This window comes from Embiotoca jacksoni, unplaced genomic scaffold (assembly GCF_022577435.1).
Source record: "Embiotoca jacksoni isolate LCO1_2020_lvr unplaced genomic scaffold, fEmbJac1.0.p SCAF_91, whole genome shotgun sequence".
Classification (NCBI taxonomy): Eukaryota; Metazoa; Chordata; class Actinopteri; family Embiotocidae; genus Embiotoca; species Embiotoca jacksoni.
In genome coordinates, this window is record NW_027185449.1 from 268,910 (window position 1) to 290,491 (window position 21,582).

The 21,582-nt window shown below is 42.9% G+C and overlaps 1 protein-coding gene across 4 annotated transcripts; it reads left to right on the plus strand.

The window, feature by feature from the left end:
* The first annotated feature begins 574 nt into the window (after nt 1-574).
* pkig (protein kinase (cAMP-dependent, catalytic) inhibitor gamma) lies at nt 575-20,829 on the plus strand. Of its 4 annotated transcripts, none has more exons than XM_069141830.1 (4): nt 575-887; nt 16,088-16,203; nt 18,641-18,834; nt 20,024-20,829. In XM_069141830.1, the coding sequence occupies exons 1-4, from the start codon at nt 834-836 to the stop codon at nt 20,101-20,103; spliced, it is 444 nt and encodes a 147-aa protein (XP_068997931.1). In that variant the 5' UTR covers nt 575-833; the 3' UTR covers nt 20,104-20,829. The 4 variants fall into 4 exon arrangements, with proteins under 4 accessions (XP_068997931.1, XP_068997933.1, XP_068997932.1 ...); XM_069141831.1 differs by lacking the exon at nt 575-887 and adding an exon at nt 13,728-13,807; XM_069141832.1 differs by lacking the exon at nt 16,088-16,203 and having other exon boundaries at nt 578-887.
* Nucleotides 20,830-21,582: the final 753 nt, after the last annotated feature.

Consider the following 21,582-nt stretch of genomic DNA (forward strand, 5'->3'; position numbering starts at 1 on the left):
TACAAATAAAATAAGATGTTTTAGTTTATTTATTTTTTTTAAAATGTTTTAAGTCGTGCAAAATCAGATTTTTCTCCTCCCTGCTCCTTTTTTTTAGTCGTAAACAGTGAAAAATGATTTACTAGTTGTGTTTTAATTGTGAATCATGTGCAGTGAATAAATCCACACCTCATCAACAACAACAAAAAAAATGAATATTAAAACATTTGATGAAAATTGGGCCGTATCAACCAGGCGTGCATAATAAACTGGCAGAATATTTCCTTCGTTATGGATTCAACAGTTTGAACAAACAAACCCTGCGGGAGTTTCCCCTGCGCGTGGAAATCTCCTCTTATGAAGTGTCTGCTGGTTTTTGATGTGCAGCTAAATAAAGCTGCAGTGACATGAAAAGCTAACAAAGACTCATCCTTTAAAAAAAAAAAAAAAAAAAAAACCCACCCCGTGGACCCGTGCGTGGTTTCGGCTCCAGCCCACAGGAGGAGCGGGGAGCCTCCGCTGCTGCGCTCCGATTGGCTCAGACACGACTAACTCCATTTTGGAAAAACAGCTGTTTGAAGACACAAGCTTTTTTTTTTTTTTTTTTTTTTTTGTACGTGTGTGTGCTCGTTGTTTGCCGTCGGTACCCTGAGAGAAGGAGACGGAGAAAGAAAAAGAAAAAAAACACCACCACCGTTCAGGCTTTAAGGACTCTTCTCCGTCTCCGGTGTTTTTGTTTTTTTTAATTATTATTATTATTATTATTTCCTTAACGCGCACGAGCTTCAGCTTCGGCTCGGCTCGGCGCGCTGCGTTTTTTTTGTCCGACTGCCAGGAAACTTAACCGGAGATCCATGGTGTTCAATTTCCATTGTAATAAGTGGATAGCAGGAGGCGACGCGACCGAGGTGAGTGCTCTTACCTCTTGTCTGTTGGATTTGAACGCAGCTATTTGCACGCGCATTAAAAAAAAATAAAATAAAAAAAACCCCACAAATAAATAAATAAATTAAAAAAAAAACGTTAGTGGGAGCAGCTCGTCACGAGCGGCTTTCTCCATGATTTCAGCGAGTCATTTTTCCAGCCGGACCCGCGACCAACGAGACAATACATCTTTCTTCACGCACGCACGCACCCACGCACACACACACACACACACACATATATTCCGCCTGCGTCTCCTCCGGGGTCAACCTGCATGAATGTTAATGCTATTCACATTTCTCTTCCTCTTTTTTTTTTTTTTTTATTCCTCGAGGCAATTGAAGTGTGTCCATTATTCTGCGTGCATTGTTAGTGTGTGTGTGTGTGTGTGTGGCGCGCGCGCGCGCGCGTGCACAGTTTGGAGGGCTTGCCGTGCAACGTCCCTCCCACACGTTACACTGCTGCATTCAGTGCAGCTAATGATGCTTTTGAAAGCCTCTCATCTCATCATCTCATCATCAACTGTGCTTTTTTTTTTCTTTCTTTCTTTCTCCTCCCTCCTCTGTCAAACACGCACACGCGCACGCACACACACGCACAAAAATCAACTTCTTCTCTCCTGACTGTAAAAGCATCATGGCAGCTGAGTGAAGCAGCAGCAGCCCTGATGGTGCATCTTGTTTGAAAAAAGAAAGAGGTTTGGATGGAGGCTGGTTGAGGGGTGGTGGGGCGAAGGGAGGGGGAGAGGGAGGGGGTGCAGGCAGCCTAGGACCCCCCCCCCACGCACACACACGCACACACACACACACACACACACACACACACACACACACACACTCCCCTTGCTTTGCATGAGTGTTGCTGGGCAAGTGCCAGCCTCACTGGGCACGAGCACTGGTGAAAATAAACACTGGCTTCCTGCCGGAGCCTGTGGTGCTGTTTTTGGGGGTTTTTTTGTTTTTGTTTATCGGCTACGCAGAGCTTCGACATTTTTTCTGATGAAGCTGGGGGGGGGAGGGGGGGTAGCATCGGAAACCAGAATAAAAGAAATAAAGAAAAAGGGAGGAAGGGGGGGGGGGGGGTCTCGACAAGGACAAGCTTAACAAACAAAACTGTGAGCGTCTGATTTGCACTGATTTCAGGGAGGAACTGTCACCTGTGTTGTCTTATAAACATACAACACCAGGGTGTAAAGCTGTGGGGGAATAAAACATAATAATAAATACAATGATTCATATTATTTACATTTTGTCTGGTGACATTGTGAACTCGATTGTGATGCTAGATTTTCTCCCTACTGTCACGTAAGACAAAGAAATCCAGGAAATCTTTTACATTTTGGAGCTTAAAACAAAAATCACATTTGATGATTTTTATTTATTTGTTTTTTTTGCTCGGAAAAATGAAAATAGTGATTCAGCTTCACTCCAGAGGAAAAATATTCTCACTTAAAAACACCTATATTTTCCACATGTCACAGAGGGTTAGACCCACCTGATGAAATTGTGCAGTGTGTGTGCGTGTGTGTGTGTGTGTGTGCGTGTGTGTGTGCGTGTGTGTGTGTGTGTGTGTGTGTGTGTGCGCGTAGTCTCCTGTCACATGTGTGTTTTTCTTCTTCTGCTTCGTACCAGCAAAACCAAATATGGTCTGTTTTCTGTCAAAATGGCCTAAAAGGGGGTCTGGAGAGCAGCCAGAGAGCAGCGACGCTAGAAAACCCTCCTTACTACTCGAGAGACACACACACACACACGCACACACGCACACACACACACACACACACGCACGCACACACACACACACACACACACGCACACACATGCCCTGCTGACCTTGGACTCAGAGCCCTGCAGAGATCCATCTGAATTTCACTCCCGTTTGCCGAAGCAGCGCAACCACTTACCATTTTTAAGAATTAACGTGCTTCATCGTTTGCCTCCCGCCTCCCTCCCTCCCTCCCTCCCTCCCCCCCCTGTTTTTTATTTTATTGTATTTCTCGGTGAGCTTTCTAATCTTGTGCCACGGCGCTCGGTTAGATCGGTGAGTAATCAGGTCATGCCAGTGCGGTTTTTATCTGCAGCGCTGCGCGACCGACGCTCTTCACAACTCTCCTCCGTCCCTTCGGGTGAACAACGAGTCGGATCTGCTCCCGTCAACACAAAAAAACGCCGTTCTGGACACATCCGGCCCCCCGTACGCTCGCGTTTAAAGCCCACTCTGCACTTCTTTTTTTTTTTTTTTTGTCCGTAAGTGGTCATCAGATCCTGCCAGACAGCTTCTGTCTTTATCCCCGTCCTGCTTAAACCAGTCTCCCCCCCCCCGCCCCCCTCCCAGTGTGTTTTTAATGTCCTCTCAAACGGAGAGCCACTGACCTTAAATCTGAAGCAGCCACATTCGAGGCTCATTTCTGCATTAAGGACGTTGCACGCGACTAAATATAGAAATCTATTCTCGGAGTCGGTCCGAACGCCTCCCTAGATTTCTTCCGAGATTGCGTCCGGTCGCGACGGCGGGTTTGAAAAATGAGGCTAATGCTGAAGTGCCTTAAGCTGCAATACCACCGAGCGGCACTAGAGGTCGGCTCCAAAAAGACTCCCATTCAATTTATTTCATACAAATTCGAAGTTGGAGCAGGAAGTGACCATATTTGGACGAGCTGAGGGGGAGGGGGGAGCAAGCGGTGGATCTGATTGGATACCTGACGATACTACGCCCATCAATAGCGGTAACCTGACTGCACCACAGGCCTGTCAATCAAAACAGACAATCAAACAGACACGCCCCCCGCCCCCCCCCTCCAAAAAAAACCCCATCTTCTTGAAGCTTTAAAGTTTTCCCGATGTCATTCGATAAAATTCCCTCTTCCAGATTAAAATAATCCCGTCATTAATTTGAAAATAGGCCTCAAAAAATGGTCGCGTCTGTCACTTGTAGCTACAAAAAAAAAGAACAAAAAAAGACCTGGGTTACACTCTCCCCCTCTAAAGTGCATGAAAATCATTTAAACGTGTCATTTTCTTTCTCTTTAAAGTGGATTTTGTGTCCTTCAGGAACCGATATCAAAGTCGAGGTAGATCTGTTGGTGGAATATTTGAAGGAGACGCTGCAGAGAACAGCTTATTTTTTGTTTTGTTTTAAAGAAGCAGGCGAGTGAAGACAAACCAGTTGTGACTAACAGAAGCAGGACGCCGATACTTCAGCGACCGCAAAAAAAACACAGATGCGTCTCTTGGCACTGCCGCCGGCGGTCATACGTTCAGACTCGGATGGAAACGACGTCTCTTGACCATATGTGGGCAAAACAAAAAATGTCCCAAGTTGGGGACGGTTCCTTTTTTGTTGTTGTTGTTTTGTTAAACCGGGTCACAGCTGGAATATACAGCCATCACTATAAAAACAAACTGACCACATATCTAAATACATGTATTTTAAGCCCAGCTGGAGCAAGAGATTTTTTTAACCTTTTGGTTAAAGTCTACCAACCTGCAGCTCCTACATTTATAAGACTGTAAATCTTTTTTTTTTTTTTTTTAATCAAGCCTTATTATATAAAAAAATATATATATTTTTGTAAAAAAAAAAAGAAAAGAAAGATACCTTTTTTTTTGACTGAAAGATGAAAGAGGTGAAAGATGATTTGATGAGAATCTCTCTCTGTGGAAAAAAAATGAATCATCTTAGATGAACTCCTTTTTTCTTTTCTTTTTTTCAAGCTCTGTGTCGTGAATTAAAATCAGTGAACTGTAAACCAAAAAAAAAAAAAAAAAAAAAAAAAAAATATCCCTGCAGGGTATAAAAAGGAACCGGCGTGATCTTCGTCCTTTTAGACACCGCTTTTTATTTGATCCACTTTTCAAAGTAAGAAGATAATTCATCGGATGGGAGGTTAATAGCTGCATTTAATTATTACCGCAGGATAAACTGTCACAGTTCAATGGCCCGTCCCGAAGCTCTAATCATGAGTAAATAGTGCAACATGGAGCATCGCGTACTTATTCATGGATTTGTTTTTAATCCTTTTTTTTTATTCAACTCTGACTTCTCGAGCTTGTAGTTGCATTTCAGATTAAGACTTTACGTACAAAACATTCAATAACTATTAGAAAATACGGTCGATTCTTAAGTTCAACCTTTTTTTAGTTCTTCACTTTGTTGTCGGATGTTGAGCTAATATCTTGCAATTTAAGTCGCGTGGAGTTCGTCTTCGTAACTTGGATAATCGGCTACGTCCGAGGAAAACGTTTGACCTTCCTTCTTTTTCCCTCGGTGCCTTTCGCGTTTCCTGCATTACGTTATCCCGCCTGTTAGCTCGCTGAATCGCTAGCCTCTGTGGCTTCTAGTCGCCGTCCATGTTGCCGTCGCCTAGCAACAGCGTTTTTAAACAGGTTCAACTTCAACTTTTGTGGCACGTTTAAAATTTTTGTTGAAGTATTTTTTTTCCCTTTATCATCTCATTAAACTTGTTTGTGGCCACATAAACGTCCTAAACAGCATTGTGATTATTGTTAGTGAAGACAAAAATATTCGGAAATTGGTTTCGTAATAAGCGTTTTTATTTTTTATTTATTTATTTTTTTACTATTTTTATGTTCTCTTTGGAATCTTTATTGCACGGTGACAATAAAGGACTTTTACTTCAGTAAAATAAGTCTTCCACCTTCGTTGAAGTATGTTTGATGTCTGAGGAGGAGGAAGAGGAGGAGGAGGAGGAGGGGGAGGGTTGCAGGGAGTTGTGGGTAAATCCCTCTTTAACAGGTGGTGCAGGTCAAGCAAACTCAGATCTTCTGTTGTAAATTTGTCTACAAGTTCCCCTCCTCCCCCCTCAAAAAAAAACAAGTAGTGTGTGATGTCACTGCTTTATTTAGAAAGCACAATAAACACGCATGCATTCCTTCTCTTGCAGCTCTTCCTCCTCATCCTCCTCCTTTTTTTTTTTTCCTTCCCTCTCGTCCTCATCTGCTCTCCATCCTTTCCTCATCTTCTCATTTGTTTATGCCTCCCCCCCCTCATCACCCCACCCAGCCTCCTTCTTTAGCGCCATCACCCCCCCACACACCTCCCGCCGCTCGCCCTTGCTTCGTCCTCCTCCTCGTCGTCCTCCTCCTCGTCAGCTCAAGGGTCTCGTTCAGCTGCTGGTGTGTGTTTATGTCTCTGTGTGTGTGTGTGTGTGTGTGTGTGTGTGTGTGTGTGTGTGTGTGTGTGTGTGTGTGTGTGTGTGCGGCTGGGAAAAAAACGATACAGGCCATAAACAACACGGGCAAACAAACCACCTGCTTCCTGCCGAGGTCTCGTGTCGTTAAATGTGTGGACGTAAATAGAAGCCGTCCGTAGAACCGGAGCAGACAGAACGGACAGTTTATCCAGAGCCACACGTCGCCGTGACGACCGTCTGCGGTTCAGAGATAGGACGCGAGCCCGGCGACGACCCGAGGACTTCGGGGAACGAAACCCGACGAGGACTAATCACGGCCCAAAACAAGTCATCAATTCATCCGTCGACATAAATTATTCTTTAACTTAAAATGTCTCCAATTCAATTTTTCTTGAGTTTTGTGACAAACAACAACAACAAAAAAATCTAAAACGTCTGCTTTAAAACTGATAATAACACGAGCAATACATCCATTATATTTATTATGATCAAACATATTCCATTTTCTTTTAATTATTTGCATTAGAAAAAAAAAGCAGCAAATCCCCTAGAAGCAGAAAAACCAGGGAATTAAACATCTGCGATAATTGATCATCAAAACTGTCCCCAATTCATTCGACTCATCTACTAATTGTTTCGGCTTTATTTCGATATTTAATTAATTGATTGAATCAATTTTTCAAGCGCAAATACCAAATATGAATTAGCTGCAGCTTCTTAAGTCTGAATATTTACAAAATGAGCATTTTCAGGATTTTATTGGCATTCAGACATAAAATATTCAGTGTATGAGGTCATTATGAAATATCAATTATGAATTTGTTCCCAGGTCTCATCTTCGGCTGTCTTTAATGTCTCAGAAATAAAACAGCGGACCACATTTAAAGAGCTGAAAACCTGAAGATGTTTGTTTGGATAAACAATATTCATTCAAATCGCTGCCAGTAAATTTATAAAGAAATAAATGTATTTTTTTATTTTGTGAAAGCCTGTTGAGATTCATGCTGCAAAATAACTACAATTATCATCATTGGTTCGTCTGCAGATTCTTTTCTCGGTGAATAGATTCATTCTGTGGCTGATAAAATGTCAAATAGAGCGAAACATCATAACTAATAACAACGTTGAAGCCCAAAGATAGTTTATTGTAAATGGTTTGATTGACAGGGCCTGGGGTGCCTTCAGGTTATAAGTGGGCAGGGCATAGTGGCAAACGACTGTGATGTCACTCATCGGTCGGTAAATTGCCACGAGTTCAACATTTGGACCAGCGCCATCTTGACGTTTTGGAGCCAGAAGTGACCAAGTGGGGAATCTTGACACTAAGCCCCGCCCACCAACAGCGGAAACCTGACTCCACAGGCCTGTCAATCAAATAGACCTGCCCCCCCCAAAAACATACCGCCTTTTCAGGCCTAATATCTAATTATTGACGGGATTATTTTCAGATGGACCTCCAGAAAACTAATAAGAAGAAGCGACTTTAGCTAACAACACCGAAATAACTGATGGGGACATTTTATCGACTTTGTATTTGATGAGAGAAGTTGAATGGGAGTCTATGGAGGCTTCCTTGGAGCCGACCTCTAGTGGCACTCGGTGGTATTGCAGCTGAAGACACTTTGCTTCATTTTTCAGATCAAGAAGCTACGTCCATCTTTTATTTACCGTCAATCATAGCTCCTCCCCAACTCGTCCAAATATGGTCACGTCTGGCTCCAAAAAAACAAAACAAGATGGCGACGGCTGGAAAATGACAACAGATGTAAAAATACGACTACACGGAGAGATTAATGGATTTAATAGCATCGTGTGGACTCGTTCATTTATACGTAAACGTCCCATTTACAGTCCTGATTTATTTTGACTCTTTTACTCTCTTTTATCCCCCGAGAGACGATATCCAGCCTCCGATATGAAATCCGTTTCCTCTGACACATTTTGTTTGTGTAACAGGACGGCCGGCCTGCGAAGAGTCTCGAATGACGAGACGCTAAAACGAGCAAGTTGGGAGACGTGAGAATGTGTTGTTTTTTATTCTTCGTGTGTTTTTGTTGTCGCGGTCTCATTTTTGCAGTTGAGTTGAACCACCTGCTCCTGAGTCAGCTGTGAATCACTGGGAGGGTTGATGAAAACCAGTCACACACACACACACACACACACACACACACACACACACACACACACACACACACACACACACACACACACACACACAGAGCAGCTGGGGGATTCCCTTTACAGCTCGAGGCCTTGACGGCTTCGCCGCTTCTTCTTCTCTTTCTAGCCTGTGAAGCGCTGATCGATCTCACACACACACACACACACACACACACACACACACACACACACACACACACACACACACACACACACACACTCCCACACACACACACACACACACACACTCCCCCACACACACACACACACACTCCCACAGGACAGAGTGTTGAACATTTAATATCTCCAGAGATGGACACCTGATCCTGGACTGTGTGTGTGTGTGTGTGTGTGTGTGTGTGTGTGCGTGTGTGTGACGTTCCTCGCCGTGTGAACGTTCGGTAACGTTACGATGGCGTCGGTATCGATCGATCGAGCCGACGAAAGGAGGGAAGCGGAGTCCGTAGATGAAGCGTCGTCCGTCTCCTCCGTGTTGTTTAATTCTGCCATCTGTTCAATAGATGAGACGACTTAGTGGATTAACAAAGTGTGTGTGTGTGTGTGTGTGTGTGTGTGTGTGTGTGTGTGTGTGTGTGTGTGTGTGTGTGTGTGTGTGTGTGTGACATTTTGGGTTCCTACAGAGGAGAATCGTCTGCTTTAATTAGACGTATTCAGAGGAAGAGAAAAAAAAAAACCACGTTGTTTTCCAGCTTTCTGTTATTTCACTGCTGCAGACGTCACCCGCGTGCGTTGTCCGGGGCAACCGGCGGTGATTCCAGGAAGTCGCTGCGTCCAGTCAGGGAGTAGTACCGTGACGTAACTGAGCTTTTTTCTTTTTTTTAAAGGGGGAACTCCGCTGATGTTACGCATCGACCGCAGCGGTCGTGTGTCAGAGCCGGCCAGTTTGGGGGCCCGCGGGCCAAGTTTGACCCACGAACAAGCTTGTGCAAAACAACAAAAAAAAAGAAGTGCAAAACGACTGGCACTTCAAAGTCGTGTTTACGTTTATTTACGATGCGGAATGTTAATTTTCTGTAAAATAAATTTCATTTTTTAAATTTTTTTTCGGCCCTTCCATCCAAGATACATTTCGTATCAAGTTGCCTTGTGGGTAATGTTGGCGGCAGCTTTTGAAAGAGGAATGCTTGAAATAAGAAAGAAGAAAATCTCCGGTTTTCCTGCATTGATTTTGATAGTTGTTGTTGTTGTTGTTTTTATTGTCCATCATGAGTCTGACAGTGTCATAGTTGTAGCTTCTCTTTGCGTCGTGTCGTGTTGGATTTGTATGTTTACTTAAGCTGCAGTTCCTCCGGTGGCCACTCGAGGCCGACTCCTAAAAATCGAGTCACTCCTCTTGTACGTTAAAATTGTATAAACACGTTTACGTCCTGCAGCTTATTTAACATCAACTGTGCAGAAGGTGAATTATAATTATTAATTTTTTTTTCAAACTCTGTTTAAGTTGCATTAAAGCTTAAAGCTCTGCATGAATAAGGGCGGGCTGCTTTGAGTGACAGGCGGGATGCCGTCCCAGTTGGACACCTCAGACTGAACTTCAGGAGGGTGACGTCACGTTAGGCTGCATCCATTTTTTTTTATTTTTTTTTTGCGTGTTGTTGTTTTTTATTCCATACACACAGTCTGTGGATTGGAGTGTGTTTCTGTGCTGCCGTCTGCAGCATCAGCTGTGCAGACACTTGCAGCAGGCGGGAGACGGTTGTTTTAACAGCCTGCAGAACAAAGTGGAGAAGACCTTCCTCACCGAGACATTTAACCTTAAAGTTTGCCATCGATTTTCTTTTCTGACCAGCGGGGATCATGTTGCTTTGAGCACTTCGCTGCATCTCTGACCTCCTAAATCCCTCCGAGCCACTGCAGCCTGAAGTTCCTGCAGCGGCGAGGAGGAGGAGGAGGAAGAGGAAGAGGAGGATCTCGGCCCCGCCTGGAAGAAGAGAAAGATCCAGAGGTTTTTTTTTTTGTTTTTGTTTTGTTAGAAAGCCATCAACACTCTTTAATTTTCTCAACATACTCTGTCCTTAGTTTTGTACTTTCCTTCCCTTTCCTTTGATTTTTTTTTTTGACCAAACAGTCGATTCTGTCGATTGTCAGCTGACAGAAAAACTGCAGCTGTTTTAGTAAGTAAAGGAAGCTTTTAAACAAATCGGCAAAAAACAAACCAACTTCTTATATGTGAATAATTTATTGTGTTCTTGGTCTTCAGTGACGGTAAACGGAATATATTTTGAGTTTTTTTGACTGTTGGTTGGACAAAAGAAAACATTTTGTTAGAATATATTTGAAGTCGCCATGACGACAGCGTTATTTTTCTTTCTAAAAGCTGTAAACGAGTAGATGGCTGAAGGTTTGAACATGTTTCCCACGCATGGACCCTCTTGGCCGGGCCGCCGAGGTATATTTGGTGATCAAATTCATCATTTTTTTATTTATTTTTTTTATTTATAATTCGTTAACTTGACCGAGGGGAACGACGCCATCGACCCGATCGATTCACGAGTGGACGAGTGCAGCAGAGGTTTAAGCCCCGCCCACAGTGAGACACACAGAGGTCAGAGGACAGAAACACCGCAGAGACTCTCAACACTGAGCTGGAAAGAAACGGGTGCTCATAAATTAGGTTTATAACTTTAAAGTTCCAGCTGAACGCAGCGACTTTTCAAATTAAAAGCCGGTGGTTGGGGGGGAGGGGGGGGTGACGGACGGACACTGGATTTTCTAGTTAAAAAAAAAAAAAAAATGCGAGCAGTGCAGTGGACATTTAGAGAACATCGGTGTAATTTTAGATGCAGGAAATAAGAACTTTATTCGTCTCCGTGGGGGAATTGTTTTGTAGCGTAATCTCATAAGCATTTAATCACATCATCAAAATCCCGCACACGACGGACATACGCGAGTAGACGTGCCCACGCAACGTGGCCACAGATGGATGAAAACAAGGGAAAGCCAGACCGAAAAACAGAACGGCTTTTAGAGCTAACGAACATTTGGATCCGATTTTGGTAAATAAAGGAGGACAATGTCGTCGGCCAGATGTCCTGCAAAGCATATTTTCAAAGTAAAAGTATTTAATCAAATTTTCCAGCATTAGTCTTTTTTCTAGTTTTCTATTTTCATATCATTTATATAATATAATATATAACATGATTTAATATATTTTAGTTTAAACCTAAATAGCAGCTACAATGTTATATTTTAATTGGTTGTCCTCGTAATATAAACAGTTTTCCAATCAAATGTCTTCAGACGATTCAGCTGTATTATAGCGGCAGTAACTCTTTGATTGACAGAAAAGTAATTGGCAATTAACATGATAATTAAATCAATCATTTCACTTTTTATTTTCTGAGCAAGAAAATGGCCAAAAATTCTTCCTCTTCGTCCAGATTTAGAAAATGTGGGAATTTCTTGCAGTAATCAGTGTGGGAGTACTTTTGTTGTTGTTGTTGTTGTTGTAGTTGTTTTAATGGTGGATATAAAATTTTGAACCAAAGCCGTTCATACGTCTGTTTTTCTCCAACGAATTGATCTGCAAAGTGCTCTGACTTTTTAAGTGGGAAATCACAACGCTCCTCCTCCTCCTCCTCCTCCTCTTCTTCCTCTCTGGGCCTCCCCAGATCATCTCTCAGGGCCGGATTGATTTTTTTTTATTTTGGCCTCGCCCCGGCTCCTTTTCTTTTATTCATTAGTTCACTCAAAGGCTTTTTCCAGCCTGACTCTGATAGCGCCGGTCAGGCTTCTCGTCTCTCGCCGCCCAGTTTGTTCGTGATGCCTTCGGGGGCGTCGGAGATCGGCACGCTCGTTTAGGACGGCAATTACGCGAGAGTGGCGGTGGTCGGTCTCTGTATCGCCGGAGATGGAAAAATTGCATCGAGTGTCCAGTTGCTATCGGCGATAAGTCTGCATGTCTGACAGAGAAGATGGGAAATTGTGACTCGGTAGGAAGTCTGAAACTTTAAAACGGTCCCTCCAGGATTTCATTATTTTAAAAAAAAATTTTTTTTTTGTGATTAAAATAAAATATATCCCTTTTTGCGGTGGCTGTACGGAAAAAATTGCAATGTAATTCGCCCAGTTTTAAGTGCGTTTTTTTTTTTTTTTTGCTGGAATTTGAAAAAAAATTGCAAGTTCAGAATGAAAATATTCAGATTGAAATAAAATAAAAACATCCGTAGTTATGTACTGTTACTCTCCACAGTTTTTTGGGGGGCAGACAGTCTGTGACTGTAATATAGAAACAACGACTACGTCAGCCTTCAAAATAAGAGCTTCAGGTGCTTTTTAATTAACGTTAACTCGACACACAGGCCGACTGTATGCACAGAAACAACGTGCAGTCTCTTACAACTTGCGGGTATAAAGTGATTTTAGCATACAATAACATATAATCACTTCCATTAATAATAAGTAAATCAGAACATTTTATTGTGAAGGTCACATTTTCCGCAAACCCCGCAAGCAAGTTTTTATTTGAAAAGACTTTACTTTATGCCGTTAATACGTTCAGCACAGCTTGTGCTGATGACGTGGGAATTTAAAAAAATTGCTCGCTTGATTTTGCGTTGATTATTGCGATCGCTACGATTTCCTGCAGGGGTCTGACAAATAACGGCCACGCATCACACCGAAGTCTTTTTCACGATTTTTATTGGCGCGCTCTCTCTTTGGTCACCTCGGCTCACACGTGTTAGCGTAAAATTTTTTTAAAAAAAAGCGATAAATCAGTCAAACTGCAACACGTAGTCGAGGTAAACGCACGTCAACAACAATACACACATTAATATGAACAAATTAAATTACATTTTACCCACAATGCCGCGGTCGTGCCGTAACATTAACTTTGGTCATGTGACCTGTTGGTGACCTCACATTTCTTAAATTAAAAAAAAAAAAATTTGATCAGTCTTTCCTATTTAACATGTTATTTAATTTTTTTTTGGCCCTTTTTAATGACCATACAAATAATTAAATACGTACGAATGTCTAACTGAACACAGTTACTGACTTCAACGTGTCACAAGAGGTCGTTAAAAAAAAAACCCAACTCTTTCGAAGTTGCAGAGATTTGCTGGTCTCTACTGCAGGGAAAACTTTTAACAGTGTAAAATGTGTACAGTGTAAAAAAAACAACAAATAAAGCTGCAATATTCACTTCACCGGGGGGAAATTAGATCTTCACACCCGGCTTTTATAGGTCCCATAAGAGGAGGAAGGATACGGGGGGGTCGATTGGGTGGTATGCACCACAACTGGACGGGACGACCGGCTTTTTTTTTTTTAAATGATTATTTATTTATTTATGAGAGGAAGAACCGGGGGAAGGAAAAACAATGCCGACGAGGAAGTGCGGCTCCCTCGTGCCTTGAAGTGGTTTCAGCCGAGCAGCTGCTGACATCATGTGAACAGACCTCGTCGGACGGGCGGGGTGGGAGGGTGGGGGGTGTTGGGTGGTGGTGGTGGTGGGGGGGGTGGGGGGGGGGGTGGTGGGAGGGCGAACGGACCCCGAGGCGCGACACACTCGGCACCGAAGGGCCGAACGGATCCGGGCGAACACGTCCGAGGCGCTTTTTCAGTACTTTGGTAAGACACGCAGCTTGTTGTTGTTGTTGTTGTTGTTGTTGTTGACTTCATCTATTTAGACCACAAGAGCTTTAAGCTGCATTGGAGGTTGTTGTATTCTTTCGTTTCAGGAAGGCGTGTTTTGTATTTTGTTTTTTTATTAGAGCTAAAAAGTCCTTTTTAACTGATTTAACTCATTGGAAAATAATTCACCATATTCTCAAGCAAAAATAACCAAACACAGCTTTTCTTGTTTGGCTTTTATTTTCTGCTTTACATCCCTGGAAACCAAATCTTTTTATTGTTTTAGGACCGTTTCAGATCTTACTTTTTTTTTATCATCAATTTGTGGAATTGATTCACAGATTAATCGTCTTTTTTCTGGAAGTTTTAGTGGAAGAAAAATTAAAAAAGCCTCCTGTTCACGTCTGACATTAAAAGAGTCAAATCCTCACATAGAAAAACACATATTATTCATTCTCAGCGTTTTATTGACCAAACTAATAAACTTCAGTGGAAAATCTGACCAGCAGACGACCTTCATTCCCCAATCTGATTTATTTATTTATTTTTCTTGCCTCGTCAATAATTACCCGCGAAATGACTCGACAGCCTGGAAGCGGTCCGGGCGGGCGCACCCCCCTAATGGACGCGGAGACGGTCCAGGAAGCCGGTCTTTTGTGCGGGTTATTTGCACATAACGCGAGTTTATTACACACAAATCGGGTTTTAAAAGGCTCGGTGGCGCTCCTCTCGTCCCCTTAATGGTTGTAAGGAAGCTCTGCTGACTCATGTTCCCGTCGCTGATCTCTATAAAGGGCTTTTGTTGCTAATATCTCCACGCTGAAAAAAAAACAAAAAACAAAAACCAACACTCTCCGGTTACATGTCACCTCTCGCCCAGTGTGGTCCAACGGGTGGTCCGACGGGTTGTGAAGGAGACGGCTCGCCACAAAGAGCCTTCGGTGTCCGATATCGTCGCTCGTGTTTTTTTTGTTTTTTTTATTATTATTTTTTTTTCCTGAAGTGACGCGGAGCAGGAAGTCGAAGGGAAGAAAGAAAAGAGGCCGATCTGAGTTCAAGCTCTCCAGCCGATCCTTTTTTTGTGTGTGTGTGTGTGTGTGTGCTGCTTTTTTTTGTTTCCCTCCTGAGGATTCGGTTCGTTATTGTCCCGGCTGAAAATACACACCTGTGACATTTGTCTTGTGGTCGTGTTTCCAGCTGCAGCTGTGTCGAGTTTCCCCCCCGCGCACGCACACACACACACACACACACACACACACACACACACACACACACACACACACACACACACATATGCTGTTTTGTCAGATAAAAGGAGCCTTTTTTTTTTTTTTTCATGTAAATGGGACGCGAACTTTTAAGTCATATTTTCTGGATTGTGGTGAGTTTAGTGTTCGTTTTTTTTTTTTTAACGTTAATTAGAACATAGTTATGGACGTTATTTTCCATTTCTGAGATTTGAGCCTCCGCGATCCTTAAAACTGAACCTTATAAGGACATGTCCTGATTTAAGAATATTCTAATAGTCATTAAAATGAAAAAAAAAAAAAATAATAATCAAATAGTCCACCCTTCCTTATTTCCACTGTTGGATTGGCGCCTAGTTGTAATGTGTTGCTCCCACCAGATGGTGGCGCTACAGCTACGGTGGCCATGAGAGGTCAAAACAACAACAACAACAATGCACGAAAAGAACATTTCAGAAAAACACAAAATAGTCAAGTAATCGCTGAATAGTTCTGATTATCAAAACAGTATTTTTTTTCTTGAAATCCATAAAAAAAAAAAAATTTAAATCGCAGTTTTAGTTTTGGACCGTTGGTCCGACAAAATAAAAGCAGTTTAAAAAGTCATCGCTTTAACCGTCGTCATTATTATTATTATTGAAAATACAACCAGACTGATCTATCAGAAATATACCGGTATCTGCGTAGATTTCTTTTCTTAATTTGTTTTACAGAACAAAATACAGAGAAAGATTCTTTAAATAATTTAGATTTCATTTGTTATTTATTTATTTTTATTCACAGTCATGTTTGGACACTAAAGTCATCAGAAACAAGGCGCTTCATTTGATTTGTCTACACGAGCGACCTTCACGTCCCGATTTTGCATTATACAAATCACAGCGGGTGAACAACAACAACAACAACAACAACAACAACAACAGCAGCTTCCTCTTCTTCAGTCATTCGAGCCGGCGCTACAAAAACAAGTTCATCATCGCGGTGAGCTCCGAGGACGCAAAATCATTTTTTTTTTTATTTCATTAAGCAGCTGAGACCAGACGGAGAACGAAAGAGGAGCGTAGAACCGAAGAGCAGAACAACAACAACAACAACAACAACATCATCATCATCATCCCTCCATGGAAACCTGTTAATGATCTCCGGGTAGGATTTCCATCCTCGGGTTGCAGGCGAGCCGACTAATTAAACAAACAAATGGCAATTAGACGGGAGTCGGCGTGAGAAAGTGGAGAAGAGGAAGACAAACAAAGAGCTTCGTTTGTTTGTTCCATCGATCTCTAAAATCTCTCCGCCGATACGCTTCATATATCTATATCTTTACGCCGATTTTTATACAGCGGGAGCCTCAATTTAACGCGTTTAAACACGTTAATTGTATTTTTTTTTGGAGAACGTCGATGCTCTTTGTTGTCGCACGGCTCGTTTGGCTTCGTAACAAAATCTGCTCCTCGTGAAACTTGATCCCTTCTTTTGTTTAATCCCTGTAAACTATATATATAAAAAAAAAAAAAAGTTTATAAAACAACAGTTTGCGATGTCATCGTGAGGCTACGAGCCAAACGTGCGAGTCGCTCCTGACACTAATTGCGTCACAAATGAGATATTTGGCCTCGAGAAGCCTGTTTTTAGGGGGCGTGATCGTTTGATTGACAGGCCTCGGTGGGCGGGGCTTAGCGTCCTCGGGGTTTCTCGTCGGATCGAGTGAAAGTCGGCGCTCACTTATCCTTAAGTGGCTAAAAAAAAATGCAGCAATAATCAACGATTATATGTCAATATTATTTTGAAATGACGAATGCAGCCAACAATTTAGTAAATTCTTGGTCTCGAGTTTGGAATTCGTCCGGCGCCGTCTTTGCTAGTTCGGATCGGTTTGGAGCAGGAAGTGACCATATTTGGGCGAGACGGAGGGGGGAGGAGGGAGCGGGGGATCTGATGGGAAACCCGGTGATACTACGTCCCGCCCAGCGATAGCTGTAACCTGACTGCACCACAGGCCTGTCAATCAAACAGACACGCCCCCAAAAACGGATCTTTTTTTTAAGCTTATTTTCCAATTAATAACGTGATTATTTTCAGATGGACCTCCAGAAAACTAATAAGGAAGGAGTTAGCTAACAACACACGAGATAACTGACGGAAGAAACTTTATTGATTTAGAATTTCATGAGCGAAGTTGAATGGGGAGTCTGTGGAGCCGGAGACCTCTAGTGGCACTCGGTGGTACTGCAGCTTAAGTCCGTTTGGCGGCGGCCTCATAATTCAGCCCCAGGTCTCTCTGCTGCTTCCTTTTTGGCACTCGGAGGAAAGAAAAACAATTGTGCGACCCTTTTTTTTTTTTGACACTAAAAGAATGTGAGTGCAAAAAAAAGAAAAAAGTAGTTTGGGAACAGACCGGCTCCGGGTCGGCGTGTCGAGGCTGCCAGCTCCTTTTTCTTTTTTTTTTGTTTGTTTTTGTATTATTATCATTCCTCTCTCGTTCTCGTACCAGTTTCCTCCCGGACCTCCCGACTCTCGAGTTTTCCTTTCAAAAGGTTCACGGCTGCTCGCCGGCGGTTAAAACGTTGACGTGCTTCTGACAGAGAAGTTAACCGTGAAGTCGTCTTGTGTGAAAACCTTCAGGAGGAGAAATTTTACAGTCCGACAAAGTGTTTTTCTGCCTTTTTCTTTTCTACTTCATTCGTTCTTCTTTTATATATATATATATATATATATATATATATATATATATATATATTTTGGAGCAGTGGTGTTTTTTTGTTCTTTTTTTTTTCCCCCTCCTCTCCCAGGAAAAAAAAACAACACTCCTCTATAGTGCTTTAGTGGTTGGCAGGATCGGTGACCTAGTTAAATATGGACCGAGGAAACGGGAAACAGAAGAGGAATGAATACCTAATGGGAGCTCGATTTTTCTTTCTTTTATTTATTTTTATTTTTTTCTTGCCGGGGCTCCTTGTGGCTCCGCCCCTTCTTCTTCTTCTTCTTCTTCCTCATGAATGGTTTCAAGTTCTATCACTCCGGCTTTCCATATTGATCAGCCCTCCTCTTCCTCCTCCTCCTCCTCCTCCTCCTTTTGCTGTGTAAGAACCGACAGGACCGACAAAGTGGATGACAGTGAGAGCCACACTTCCTTCCTTTCTTTTTTTTTTTTTTTTGTCCTGATGTAATCAGGACGACCAATTAGCACAGATGTCGGCGTCGCTGTACAGAAATAGAGATGACAATTACCAACACGTTAATTCTCTCTCTTCTTTTTTTTAATTATTTTTATTGCTTCTGTCTCTGCCGGTCGTGGACTCGTCTCTCCGCTCCGTCTTATTAACCAACGTCTTTGTTTTTTGGTCCGTGCGTCCTGTTGATTCTGCTGAAGAAGACATTCAGTTGGGAAGAAAGAAAAAAAAGCGTCCTCCCACGACCACCGAGAGGAAGACGGCCGAGTTGATTTATGAGCTGCTTCGCATTAAAAAAAAAAAAGAAAACACCTCCGCAGACGCTTTGACACCCTCCTCCTCCTCACCCTCCTCCTCCTCCTCCTCCTCCTCCTCCTCCTCTTCCTCATCCTCGTTCTTCCCCTCTCCGGCAGGTGTAATGAGAGCGCTGGTCATGGACAGATGATGGACGTGGAGACGTCGTACTCGGACTTCATCAACTGCGATCGCACCGGCCGCAGGAACGCCGTGCCCGACATCGGCGGGGAGGAGGCGGGGGCGGGGGCGGGGGCGGCCAGCACCAGCGAACTCACCAAAGACCTGGCGGAGATGGACCTGAAGGCTGCAGGTGGGTGGAGCGCCGGCGTCGTGCCGAGGCTCGGCCCGACGTACCGTAAACAAACGTAAAGGCGAAAACCGGGGGGACGAGAAAAACCAACACGACGCTCGCCTTCCAGGCGTCGGCCATGTTGGTTTTCTTTTAAAATGTCCTTTATTGACATTTTATTCGCATTCATACTTTTTTTTACGACGTCCCCTTTTTTGCTCTTTACTCCCTTTTTTTTGTTGTTTTTTTTTGTTTCCGACATTGAAACTTTTCGTCCAAATACTTCCTGTATTTTATTTAAGTGTTTCAGGACCACGCTTCGCGCTGATTTCACACCATAAATTAAACTTAATCCAATTATTACTTTTCCCAATTTCCCTATCTTCTATTTTAATAAGTCTTCATTTACCCACAATTCATTTCACCAATTCCGTCCGAACTCAAATTTTATTGACGTGTTTTGCCGACGTGTATGGGAACGCCCGGAAGTTCGCGTTTCGTTGGATGTCTCGGCCGATGTGTTTGTAACTTTTGTCGCGTGGAGTTCGTCTCCATAACCGCGTCATCGTCGCGACGACAACGTAGCTCGCCAGCTTCTCAACCTCCGCGGCTTCCGGACGTCGTCCGCGGTTGCCTAGCGACGGTGTTTTTACGACTTACCCGCCTGCCGTAAACCCCGGCGACCTCCGTTTTGATGGCGAGCATTTGTCGCCTCTTACTTTGTCGCGTGACCTCCTGATTCCCGATTCGGGTCGTCACGGTAACCGAGGGCAAAAAAAATGAGTCACGCAGTCCGTCCTCCCGCCGCTATCAGTCGCTTTACAGCAGGGACGTCTTAATATGACAGTGTGTGTGTGTGTGTGTGTGTGTGTGTGTGTGTGTGCGTGTGCATGCGCGCGTCGCATTGTTGCCGACTTCCTCTTCAAATTAAAAAACAAAATAACTTTCCCATGGCGCGCCAACCGATTCGACCTCCATAAATCAAAAACCAGCTAAACTGGGGAAATAATCTCATGTCACGCTGACACTGCGTTTTAACGCAGGAAGTCGTAGTTCCTTCCTCAAGATCCTCATTTTCAGTGCTGCCTTCTCCTTTTTTTTTTTTGTGCACGATTATAAAACACCCGTCTTTTACAGACTTTTTACCAGTGTTTAAAAAAATTTTTAAAAAACCCTTATTTTGTTGTTGTTGTTGTTGTTGTTGTTGCAGGAGACCCGGGGGCCTCTCCAGCCCCGGCGGCGGAGGGCTCCACCAGCCAAGACGCCCAGGGCGGCGGAGGCCCGTCCTAAATAAATAAATAAATATATAAATCAGCCGGAGACCCGAAAGAGAGGCAAGAAGAAGAAATGTAGTGGAGAGAGACAAAAAAAAAAAAAAAAAAAGTGGACATGAGGACACTTTCGCTCACTGCCGGGCCTGTTTGGAGCCCCGGGGGACGGGGGGGAGGTGGTGGTGGTGGTGGTGGTGGGAGGAGGAGAGGGGAGGGGCCCCCCCTAAACATGTGTACGCCTTTTTATTGGATGAGATTGTAACAGGGAGTAGAAACTGCTGCTCTTCTTCTTTTTGTTTTTTTTCTGCTTCACACTCATTTATATTCCCGACGAGACGAGAAAGCACAGAAAACTTCTTTTTTGTTGTTTTTTTGTTGTTTTTTTTGAGTCGCGTCTGTGGAGACGAACCGAGCTTAAAAACATTTAGTAAAAAAAAAAACAACAACAACACACTCGGGGAAAGAAAAAAACAACCACGTCGCTCTCGGCCTGATGACGACGTCTCGGAGGACGTATTCGTAATCATCTGTTTGTCCTTTTCTTTTTCTTTTTTTCTGTGTGTGTGTGTGTTCACCCGTCCGATCTTTTTTTTGTTTCTTCTTCTTCTTTTCTTTTTTTTTTTATAGTAACCGACATAGTCTCCCATCTTACTGTCGTGTACGGACTCCATATTTATTGCTAAATGTTCCGTGATAACTTTGTGATAGCAATTTTTCTTTGTGTAATAAAATACTTATGAATTACTGTAACGTTGGTATTTTTTCTGGGATCGTTTTTTTTTTTTTTTGCCTCACTTCCTGAAACCACGACCGAGATTCATGACTTCAGCTTTTTCCAGAAACCATAAATATTACTGAATGCGAGCGTTTGTGTACACTAGCATGGCCCAACAGGAAGCCAGTGTTTACACCCCCCCCCCCTCCGTCCTCCGTCCTCGCCCCCCCCCTCCGTGTTCCCATTTATCTCTTTGAGCAATAATGAAACAGCCGTTTTATCTGCAGATGTTTCTGCGATCTTTTCCTTATGTGCACGGCTTATTTATTACTCTTCAGGATCACCGACCTCAGAAGCTGTTTATTATAAGGAAGTCCTTCGAAGAAAAAAAACAAGACAAATAAAAGAAGAGACGCACAGAAACATCATAATAGCTTCTTTTTTTATTATTATTATTGTTATCATGGTCAGAGATGTTTTTCAGAAGTGTCATTAATGTGTTGGTTATAAATGGAAGTGATTTAGCTTTTTATATTTAGCTTAAAATATTTTGAATAAATACATACGTCAAAAGAATTGCGAGAGTAATGATCAAATGCATTTAAAAAAAACAAGTCAGCTGTGTTTGGTTTTTTTTGGATCGGTGTGGGTGACGGCAGTGCGCCCCCTTGTGGTCAAACGTAAAACTGCATATTTGGTATGGAGCTCGTTTCTGCAGCTGATTTTTGTTTTCACCCTTTCAACCCGACGATGGATATTCACAGTAAACTATATATTTTCCCC

Bases quoted from the DNA above. Each gene is read 5' to 3' on its own strand.
- pkig (XM_069141830.1), top strand. From the start codon at position 834: ATGGTGTTCAATTTCCATTGTAATAAGTGGATAGCAGGAGGCGACGCG. The intron at 888-16,087 runs GTGAGTGCTCTT...TTCATTAAGCAG, and splicing joins CAGGAGGCGACGCGACCGAG to CTGAGACCAGACGGAGAACG. The intron at 16,204-18,640 runs GTAGGATTTCCA...CCTCTCCGGCAG, and splicing joins AACCTGTTAATGATCTCCGG to GTGTAATGAGAGCGCTGGTC.